The sequence below is a fragment of the Triticum dicoccoides genome, chromosome 2A, assembly GCF_002162155.2.
Source record: "Triticum dicoccoides isolate Atlit2015 ecotype Zavitan chromosome 2A, WEW_v2.0, whole genome shotgun sequence".
NCBI lineage: Eukaryota > Viridiplantae > Streptophyta > Magnoliopsida > Poales > Poaceae > Triticum > Triticum dicoccoides.
This window is the reverse complement of record NC_041382.1, coordinates 500,890,097-500,901,792: the sequence shown is the minus strand read 5'-3', so window position 1 is coordinate 500,901,792 and position 11,696 is coordinate 500,890,097. Positions and strand designations below refer to the sequence as shown.

General features: G+C 46.7%; 1 protein-coding gene across 1 annotated transcript; it reads right to left on the bottom strand.

The window, feature by feature from the left end:
- Nucleotides 1-7,444: 7,444 nt before the first annotated feature.
- LOC119359495 (ethylene-responsive transcription factor LEP-like) lies at nucleotides 7,445-8,573 on the bottom strand. Its single transcript, XM_037625663.1, has one exon. The coding sequence runs from the start codon at nucleotides 8,571-8,573 to the stop codon at nucleotides 7,788-7,790; it is 786 nt and encodes a 261-aa protein (XP_037481560.1). The 3' UTR covers nucleotides 7,445-7,787.
- Between the last annotated feature and the right edge of the window lie 3,123 nt (nucleotides 8,574-11,696).

Here is an 11,696-nt window from a genome sequence, read left to right as displayed (position 1 = left end):
TATATAGGACAAATGTTTCCTACAAGCAATGGTAGTTACCACCACTTGTGTTTTGTATGTTGTATGTAGTATCTATTGAAACCGAGAGTATGTACGTGTAGTATGTAGTATATAACAATGATTAGGTAGTATATATACTAATTTTTAGGTAGTATGTACCATGTTTTGAGTAAGATCTTTTTTACGTACAAATATGTACGTATTTCACAAATATAACAAAAACTATGAGCTCATATATAATTTTTTCATGTAACTTGTTTTGAAATATCTTAGATATAGTATATGAACATATTTAAAATAATAAAATAATATATATAGTACCACATGGTAGTATATGAGATATGTGGGGTAACTACCACCGGGTGGTAGGATGATTTTTCCCTATTGATCCACTTCAGCTCAAGTTTACCGGCGACGGGCCTTGCTTCGCTTTCAAAAATTAGTCTTCATTTTTCTACTTGAATTTGGATCACAACATAACAAAAAGCAATGTGTTTGTGAGGGATCGAAACTGCGATGTCACAATTATCTACGCTTACTACTAGCCACTAGAATTTATGGCTGCTGGTGAGAAATGACAGCACAAATGAGTTTTAAGAACTCACTCCAGCAGGATATTAACTATAGCATTCATTACTATAGCGTATAGATTTTTCAATTTTTTGAACACATTTGTGCAAACATGAATAATTTGTTGGAAATATATGAATAAAATATATAATTCAAAAATAAACTTATAATTACACCCAAAAAAATCAGTAATTCAAACTTTTTTGAAAATTTGTGAGCATTTTTCGAAAGGGAAACTCTTACCATCACCCGGTGGATCGCAGCGGCGCGTCCGCCACCTCCCATGTGTTACACGTGTTTAAGTGAGACCCCGCACTCGAACGCGCTTTTGCAACAGGAGCAATGTTTTTGAAACATGTGTAGTGTTGCAATGGTCTACAACGAATCTACGTTTTGTAACAAAACTTCTCTTACAAATTTTTTCTGCAACAAGACCTTGATTGCAGAAAACATTAAACTCAGTTGCAAAAAATGCAACAAAACAACTGTTGCAAAAAAATTCTGCAACAAGACCTATGTTGCAGAAATAATTCCGCAACAAGACATATGTTGCAGAAATAATTCTGCAAGAAGACCTGCGTTGCAATGGTGGGGCGCACCCGGCCGCTTGATGCGGCATCTAACGGCTCGCGACCCGGCTGATCTATTAAAAAGATCAGCCGGCGGACGCGTAGCACGTCCCTTTTTGAAAAGCAGGAAAAAAAATTATAAACGTTAATTTGCTTAAATATTCTTTACATTATTTAATAAATTTTAGAAATCTGAATATGTTTTGAAAAAGGTAAAAAAAATTGAAATCCTGACTATTTTCTAAAAGCATGAACAAATATTTGAAATCCAGACAGACTTTTCTGCTTATCTTTTTGTAGAGGCCCTTTTCTTTCTTCTTATCGAATTTCTCGTTTTTTATTTACGGACCAAAACTGGAATGAGATATCTTCGTGTACAACTGAAAATGGGCTGGGCCAATTCGCTTGATTTGACCAAAGCCTATGCGTTTTGGCAACACACTTTGCCGAGCGTCCGGGAAATAGGAAACTTCATGAAATCATTAATTGAGGTGTACTCCTTCAAAAGAACACTTCCAACTTCTCAAATTGTGACAAATGGCATGCTGTATGAGTCTTCCTCTTTTTTTTCACAGATTCTTTTATTCAAAATGTTTTATCTTTTAAACTTTTTTTGCTGTTGGGTCCCTCACGTTGAGATTTTCAAAATTAGATCCAGTGTTGATAGGTTTCGACAAACTTTTTTTCTTCACGGAGAAAACCGAATGAAAAACACTGAATCGGCGCACATTTTCTTTCATTTCCGATGAGGCATACATTTTGTACCCTTTCCGAGAGGCACAATCATTCCTCTCGTGGAAGCAAATTCACGCCTCCACGAGAAGTAAATATGTACCTCTCATGGAACGAAAGAAAAAACATGTTTTTTTCCTTTCCTCAGAGGCACGCCTGTGCCTCTCGCGGAAGCAAGTCCGTGCCTCCATGAAAAGTAATTTTGTGTCTCTCACGAAACAAAAAAACATGTTTTTCCTTCCCGAGAGGCATGTCTGTGCCTCTCGTGGAAGCAAATCCAGGTCTCTCGTGGAACAAAAAAACACGTTTTCCCCTTTCGACACGTGGCGTGACACTTGGCGGCGGCTGAGAGCGCGCCAAGTGGAGTGCTCCCAGCCCACCCCAGGTGACCTTGGCGGGGAGGGGGGGGAGGGGGGCTCGCCATGGAGTACTCCTCAATTAGTTGCTCTGAAAAAAATCCCGGTGTCCTCCTATTCCTCGCGCTGGCCTGGTAGGAGTACTCCTCAATTAGTTGCTCTGAAAAAATCCCGGTGTCCCCCTATTCCTCGCGCTGGCCTGGGTATAGCGACCAAACACGTATCCCGTTCACAGTAATGGCCAACCCGTTAGTCTATTTCTGCGCGGGTTTTCTGTCTATTCGTTTTTCTAATTTTTCGTTTTCCTTTCTCTTTTTCACATTATTTTTTCTTTCCTTTTTTTTCATTTATGAATTCATGATTTGTGAACAATTTTCAAGTTGATGAATTTTTTTGTATATCACAAACAATTTTCAAATTCATAAATGTTTTTGAAAACCCAGAATTTTTTTCAAAAATTGTGTATTTTTAAACTATGTGCGAACATTTTTAAAACTCATGAATATTTTGCACATTCGTAAATATAATTAAATTTGCAAATATTTTTTTGAAATTCATTACTTTTTTCAAACCCATGAATATTTTCTGAAATTTGTGAAAATTTTGAACTTGAGTTTTATAAAAAAAATTTGTGAATATTTTTCAAACTCATGAACATTTTTTAATTCAAAAAATGTTTTTGAACTCGCAAATATTTTATTGAATTCGTGTAGTTTTATTGAACTCGTGACATTTTTTGAAATTTGTGAACATTTTTTTAACTCGTGAGCACTTTTTATATTCATGAGAATTTTTTGAATTCATGATTTTTTTTGGAATTCGCAGACAAATGAAAACACGGTCGAACATAGACTTGACAGTGTCCAGCTGTCGGTTAGACCACGTGAGTCGGGCCCCCACTTCATGAAGCTCATGGAGGGCTGCATTGTTTATAATCATTAAAAGCAGAGGCCCTAGACCACGAGAAGTTGACATTGTTCTAATTCCCATGTGCCTGAAGGAGGTTAAAATCGCACTCAATAAGAAGCGGGAGATTGAAAGTAGAAACCTTAAATGCAAGCTCATCTAAGAAAATTTGAAACAGTGAGTGATCGGTCTGGCCATAAAAAACAACAACTTCCCAGAACTTATAATGGATGGATGCAAAAAAAAACCATGCTAGCAAAGAAATCCCCACAATCAAAAGAAACAAAATAAAAAGCATCAGTCTTTGCCCAATTAGGATACCACTGGAGTGAACGGCTGTACGCAACCATTTCCACACAAAGTAACCAGCACCCGCGATAAAGGAAAACTCATTTACAGAAAAAAATGATAGTTTTCTGGAGACAAATAAGATCAATGCGCGCATCACAGACATAATCATTTAATTGCTTCCAGCGCCCCTCGCGCTAAAACTCCGTATATTCCAGAAAAGAGCCCTCGTTTGAAGGAGTGTTTTTTTACGAAAACCGGCCCTGCTAGAGGCCACACAACTTTTAGCTTTTTTCCCTCAAGTGCGGATGGCAGGGGCGGGTGTAGGCCAACCACTACTAGCTCGGACCCCATCGACTAGAGGCATATCAGAAGAAGGCGAGGTAGCAGTCACAACTGTTGCTCAGGCTTTGCCCAAAGACACCTGAGCTAACTCACTGGCCGAATCACATAAAGATATTTAGATGGGGACCCGGAAGAAGAATCAAAGACTAAAGTGGAATCAAGAGCAACCTTAGTGAAATGCAAGTTTAGATGATCTGGAAGAATAACGCCTTTGGGGGAAGAAGATGAAGAAGTACATGTAGGGCGCGATCATTCTCTGCAGCGCACCGTTCTACACGCATAGTACCATTCACCATTATCAAGAGGGGGATGACTCTCGTGTGCCATGGAGACAAGAGTCTTGACGGGGACAGAGCACCCTAATGGCGAAGAGGAAAATATCTCAGGCAATTCATCACCAGCGACCTTGCCAAGATCATGACCGAGCTTGCGGTACAACCCTGCCAATACCTGCTTGGAAGCACAAGAGATACGACTGCAGGGTGAAACTTTCCTGACAATGGTTTTCTTCTTCGGGATTGGCCCAGAAACCTCAACATCTTTGGATGGGTGTTCTGGAGAATCAACAATTCCAAAAAGAGAAGGGGGAGCTGGGCAGGCCGATTAGTTGGAGCACACAACAGACATAGGGTTAGGGCGGTTCCCCATCACGACATTGGCACCCACCATCGAAATGGCTGACGCATCACAGGTCTCTTGGAGCAGCAGAACCACCATCCCTAGGAGCACGACTACGAAAAAGTTGTTCCAGAGTGGGTCCAATGGCATCCACTCCTACTAGGAGAATGGTGGTTCAGAATCATCCCCACTCATACTGTGATTGTTGGTATTATCATCATGCGATGTAGGCGATGGAGGAGGAGGGGGATTTTGATAGTAGGTTGTCCCTCCACGCGAACATTGATACAATATGTGAAGGTGAGACGAAAGAATTCCACAAATACACGCACACACGCCGAGTCAAGGCTCAACACCAATTGGTTTCCCGGTCAACTCACATAATGCCATCAGGGAGGCAGAATTGCAAATCATAGCAGGAACATCATCCAACAGGACCCACGATTCCACCAAGGACCCTAAAGACTTGTCACAATAACATGCTCTTTTAACAGAGATCACTAATTAGTCTAGCGGAAGAGTAAAACTGGTACTGGTAGAAACCATACAGAGAAATTCTTTAGATGGGAACACCACTCCAAATTCAGAGGGCGAGAGCTGTTGGATTTGCAGGTCCTAGCCTTCCAACCCCACTCTCGCAACTCATCAGAAATCATCTGCAAGGTGACCTCCTTAGATTGCATAGAAATCACCGCCATGTTATGGATGGTGGGTGCATCCCCGACTACATACAAACCACCCTTGACGCTAAAGAAACCACATCAAGGCAAACCTTTTTAATAGTGCTTGAGCACATGCAGACTAGAACGGTTATTGTAGTCCACAGTTAGTTGGTTGTCAGCGTGATAGATCAAACAAAAGGGGAGGGAGTGTTGCATTACAACTGGAAGTGCCCAAGACGTGACATGCAAAACAAGTAAGGGCAGACGAACCAGATGAAGAGCCTAATCCTATAGGGGGAGCACCAGGACCCGAAAGAGGTGGAGGGTGATGATCACATTGCCTGAACTTTTGGTTTTTGTTGGGATACCCGTTGTTGTTGTAGCCGGAGTTGTAGCTGTGGATCTCATTGCGCCGGTTGGGCAAAGTTGTCAGCAGGGGTAGAGCTGCCACCATCGATGGGGGGAGAGCACGAGATCTCGAGGCAAGAAAATGAGAGGCACCAGATTTGCCCGCCTATGAGATCGAGGCAGCTGATTCCCCAAACTAGTAGCCGAAGAGGGGACGGTTGGCGCCTTTCGTTCCACCGCTGAGCTTCCTCCTCTTCCTTGTGTTACTCGTCCTCCATAGACCACGTCGAAGGTGTACCCTATGCCTCCTGCTCCTTGGTCACACACTCTCGCGCAGCTTGCTCTACCTCCAACTTGGAGCGCAGCTCCGCCTCATAGGCGAGAAAGTCAGTTGCCACCTCGCTGGAGCCCTCCAAATGTCGCTTGTTGTTAGAGTTGAGGTGTTTGGACGACCCACATGAACGGTCCATGGCTATGACAACCACAAACGATTGTGAGAGAGGTGATGGAGGGGGAATATGGACCGGGCAACGGGGATGGAGTTTAGATCTACTAACTTCAGTGGCAGTGGCTGAAAACCCTAGACAGGGGTCAAGACACCCTTTGGGCACCCATAAATACCCACGGGGGAATGACGGGACTAGGCCAGGGTCACCAAGCATAACCACACAACAAAAACCGAACCGGTATCAACACATCGCACTAGAGGGAGGAAGGGGTCCAAGGAAATGCAGTCCTAAGAGTTATAGTGCCCAACAAGCAACCCAACAGGTGGCCCCAGGTTCATCCCAGGCGGCCGACTAACCACCACCAAGCCAGCACCAGCCCCCACTAGGATTAGCAATGGAGATCGAAGAGGAGGCGGATCCGCCACCCTCAGATACAAGTTGCCGCCGGTGACAGGAGACGAAATCGGCGAGGGAGAGGGTGAAGCAGGAGTGGACAACGACGAGGAGGAAGACATGAACCAAGGATCCCCGAGCAAGAGGAAAACTTATTGAACGGATGAGAACGGGTGGAGACGATGAGCACCCAACCCTGGTCCACACCTAGCCGACGAGGCACCACAACCAGGAAGGTGGCTGCCGAGGGTGAACTTGCGGCGATGGGCGTTACCGCGGGCCAGCATCGCCACCCCAACAACCCTGCCGCCATCAACCATGACACTACCCGCTGAGGACTGCTCATCCTCTGAATCCCCATCCTTGGAGCCAAGCGCCCAGAAGCGGTTAGCAGCGTGGCCAAGCGCCTGGGAGACGGCAGGCCGTCAGAACCGAGGCCGGAAAGAAAGAAGGGAATGAGGGAACCACCACGCCAGCGGAGAAAAGGGCGGACGAAGGGGTCGGGGAAGGGGAAGTAACTGTATTCTTACTATGAATGAATGAACGAGCTCTCTTTATCGAAAGTGTTGTTTTGACCCCGAGCTCATGTGAGCTCAGCTGAACGGTAAAATAAAAAAATTTAATATAATCTGAATTTATTTTGTGCCAATCATTGACAAATGTTTTAATTGGTTGCAAAGTTTCATCAGCGGATGACATTCGTGAAAAACTTGGCTAAAAAATAACATTGATGTTCCAAAATGCTTTTGAAAATGTTATTTCCAAAATGGATGACATTCGTGAAAAACGCGGCAAAAAAATTGATGTTCCAAAATGCTTTTGAAGATAACATTTTGAAGGATTTTTTTTGCCATGTTTTTCATGAATGTCAGCTGGTGATGAAAATTTATAACAAATCAAAATACTTATCAATGTTTGGCACAATTTTTTTTTCAGATTTTTTATTTTTTTGGTTATACTGTTCGCCGGAGTTCACATGAGTCGGGAACATAACAAAGGTGTTCTTAGAAATAGGGTATGCAGGTGAACGTGCGTGTCCATAATATGAGTGTATGTGTGTGTGCACGTACTATGTTTTGAAAAACAATGTATTAATTTGTTGCATATGAGACTTATACGCCGTAAGGGCGTTACCGGCACATTGGCAGAACATCTGGCAGTGAAAGAAAAAGTAAAATAGGCAGGAGTACATAACAACGAACAGGTAAATCATCATAACATGGATAATATATTACACTGAAGCGCCAGCAACACACAGGTGTATGCCGACTGATCATATCTGCACATACGAATGAGGCCTAAAACGAAAAAAGAGAAGGAAAAAAAAGGAAAAGGAAACAGCCCAGAACAAAAGGCTCATGGATCTCCAAAAGAGAAGATACAGGCCCATGATATGAAAAAGGACGCAAAAACGATAAAAGACGCATTATTACCACGAGACTTATCAAAGTAAGTAAATTAACTGCTAAGCACACCCAGCAACTCACCACGCCGCAGCACAATGGCGGGCGCAGAGGCGGTCGACACGGCACCGACGCGCACGTGATCATATCAGTAGTAGTAGGAAGACGACGAGCCCCCGAGCTGGAACCCGTCGGCACCGGCGTCATCGGCGGCCGGCATCGGCGAGAAGAGCGGGCTGTGCACGTACCCTTCCTCGAAGTACACCCCGTGGCCGCCACCCGGCGTGGAGGAGTATGCTCCCAGCTCGGACGCGTCGCACCACCCGCCGCCGCCTGCGGCATTGGCGCCGTTGCCGCCGACGCCATACATGCAGAAGTCCATGTCGCCGCCGCCGTCGATCATGGGCAGGTCGTCGGGCATGGCGATGTCGTCCATCAGCGAAGACATGTCAGGGGCACCGCCGTAGAGGTACTCACTGCCGATGTCCTGGCCGCCGCCACCAGCCGCGGGCTGATGCGTCGGCAGGGGCGGGACGGGGTCGGCGTAGAAAGGCTGAAGGAGCTGCACGGCGTTGTCGTCGGAGGTGAGGTCGGGGGAGAGGTAGGGGGTGATGGACGAGCCCGGGGGAAGATCGGGATAGGCGAAGTTGGTGCGGGCGCGGACGCCGCGGAGGGAGCGCGCGGCGCGGTCGTAGGCGACGGCGGCCTCCTCCGCCGTGTCAAAGGTGCCGAGCCAGTGGCGGTCCTTGGTGGCCGGGTCGCGGATCTCCGCCGCGTACCGGCCCCACGGCCGCCGACGCACCCCGAGGTACCGCGTCGGGTTGGAGTCCGGCTGCTGCTGCGCCGCCTGCTGCCGGCGCTTGGAAGATGACGACTTCTTGTCCGACGAGGAGGAGGACGAGGAGGATGAGGAGAAGTAGGACGAGAAATTCATCTTCCTACTAGCTCGTGATCAAAACAGAGCAAGCAATAGAGACTGTGTGTGACTATGCGTTGGTCGTTGACAAGTGGAGATGAGAGAGATGGGAGGTCAGAGGTGGTTGAAATGGTGGTTGGATGGATGCTGCATGGGACGGTGTTGCATGGGAGTATTTATAAGTGCGGGAAAGTGAAAAGGGTTAGTTAAGTGGGGTGGAGGTTGGCCATGACAAGCTCATTAACAGGATTAGTTAACAAGGTGATCCGTCGTTATGTGCTAGTACCGCTAGCCCCCTTTTTAATCAATCATTCGATCTTAGGAAATAATTAGTTGGAATATATATGTGGGTACACATATCATGCATGTAGATGGGGCGGCGAGGTGAGCTCGCCATAGTGATCGATCACAGGCATGCAGGGCAGAGGTCGCTTTGGGTTTGATTCTTTGTGGGGACGACCAAAGGTGGTCAACCCAATGATTTGGACTGGTGGGTGCAAGTAGGGCACATGGTTTTATATAGGAGTAACAGCATCTTCAATTATAGATGTGGCAAGTTAAATCTTGAGAACAATATTAATTCGTCCTCTCATGCGCCTCCACTTATTACTTACCTTTGGTTATTTTTCTTAACATGGTATAAACACATATGCTTACATACTTGCACATACACTCATCCCTATGAACACATGCATCTTATCCTCATGAGCATCTTTGAGATACTAAGCCAGCAAAACATTTTATGATTGACACGGACACCTTCGTAATCAACGGGAACATCTTTTCTCACTAAACGAACATCAGTCCATTGTAAGAAGGCTAACAATCAGAGCTATGCTCATTTCGTACTACCTTTGGTTAATTTGGTTTGGTTTTATTGCATTTTACAAAACGTAAAAGGAGTGAAGGATCACCTATTCTCAAGTTATCTGCATGTGTTTCTCGAAGGTCAGTCAATCTATTTCGGGCGTTAGATGTACATCGGACAACTACATGTTAGAGCTCTTTTACGGTACCGGGTAATGAATACGGGCCCTCCATTCTGGAAGATCCAACGGCCCAAAGAGATATATACTACTGGAATTGGTTTAGCAGTATAAAGACTGCACTGCTCGATCAACGTAAGCGGTATATGTGATTTGAGGGCAACTCGGGAAGATTTTTAAGTTTCAGCTCGTCAGATTGAGGCGCCCCACGCATTCTCCCTCGGCGAGCCGATCTCTCGTCCCTTCCTCGGCCAGCCTGTGCTCGTGGATCAGGCGCTCGGCGGCATGGCGCAGGTCTCGGCAGTCGGCACCCGACGTCTCCTGCCTACACTGGATGTGAGGGCAGAATGGCGCAGCTTCTCTTCTTCGGCAGGCCGGATGTGAAGTACCCTCATCCCACAGGTGACAGGCGCTGACGGATAATTTAGTGTTCACCTTTGTAGAGAGTTGGCCATGTCCAATGCAAATTCAGGTTTTAAGCTGCACCACTTGGTTCAGGCTGTTGGCAATTTCAGTGATGGGTTTGTTAGTTCCTAGCAGCGGCAGCTAGCCCCTTGGAAGAAAGTTTTTGACATCACTCAGTTTCTACGATGCAGCCAAGTATGGATAACTGAACTTCTAATCCATAACAAGGCGGCGGACGTTCGAGGCCTGTTGGAAGGTTACGGATTTGTGAGGCTACAAAAGGAGCATGCAGATAGCTAGATATGAATGGAGTGAACTAGCACGGCGGCGGTGAGGGGGAGTTAGATGGCCGGGGCGTGCAATATGGGAGACTGCGCGTCTGGATTGAGTCGGTGGCATTTTCTCTCGACAGTCGACAGCCATGACAGATTCCAGATACAAACTAATAACAGTTTGGTTTTCTTTTAATGTGAAAATTAAAGGTCTAAAATACCCTCAAGAATTGAACGGTAAGATTAGGTATATACTGCTCCCTTTTCCGTAGCAGTATAGGGTACCATAAAAAAGCTCACATGTTAACCATATGCAATGGTTGTTTTCGAACCACGCCGCACATAGAGAACCCAAAACTATGAAAAGGTAGAAATATAAAACGCTATAGAACAAGTGGATGACCCGAGGGGAAATATACCTTTCCCAGTACCGTAGTACCCCTGATGGCCGGCCGGCCGGCCAAATGCGGCATACCGTCGTGCATGTGGCCCGGCGGGAAGCTGCAGCCCACGACGTCCCGGTCCCGTCCCGTCCCCAGGCGCGCCCGCCACACAGCGCCAACGCGCTACACCGACCAGACACGCCGCGCATGCATGCGGCGCTTTTCCGGAGTCTCCCAGTCTGAACGCGTGCATGGCCGGCCGGCCATACGGCGTACGTATCACCAGTCCCGCCGGGCCTCGAATCGGGGATCTCCTCCTGGCCGGCCGGCCGCCCGCTCGATCTCCGCGGGTCCATCGGACCATCGCCCTCGTCTCCCTGTCCAGCCACACGTCAACCGACTTCACCCCACAAAGATCCGCGATGCACGACGTCGAAGCGACAATATGTGCAGCACGGCTGCTGAAAGGTGAAACCCCTTCTCAAGTTTGACCGAATGCAGCGCATGTGCATGCATGCACACGCGCCACCGATCTATACACAAAATGCCGTGCCAGGCATCGGATGCCGCAACACTTGGCCGGCCGGCCGGTCGTACGTCTCAAGCGTCTCGGCTTGTCATCTGGTACGTGTTACAAAAATTTGTACGTTGGCATCTGGTCGAAAACCGGCCAAGTGCGCCTGGGTCAGGGCTCAGGAGGGAGAGACGGAGGGGGGCCTGCGTTTCTTGTGGGGGTCCAACGGCTCACTGGTCAGTGCATGCAACCGCCACATTCAATTCTCGTTACATGGTGCATGTTTTTCTGTTGGAAATCAACGCTGTAGGATCCATATAGTATCGTTTTTCGGTACACACACGGATGGAAGCGCCTTAAATTTCTAGTTGCATCTGCCGGCAGGTTACATGATCAACCGCCATGCATGCCGGCCAGTGGCTCGTCGGTCGATGGACCTTGTGCTTGTTCCTGTGGGCGCCACACTGCATATTGTACGATGCCATGTTGTCTTGTCACTCGGAGATTATGCGTTTCTCTGCTCGATCTCGATTTTGATTTCTGTTTCTGTTTTTATTTTGCTCTTGCCATCCGACATATGC

Excerpts from the sequence above, each read along its gene's own strand:
- LOC119359495 (XM_037625663.1), bottom strand. The coding sequence starts at position 8,573 with ATGAATTTCTCGTCCTACTTCTCCTCATCCTCCTCGTCCTCCTCCTCG.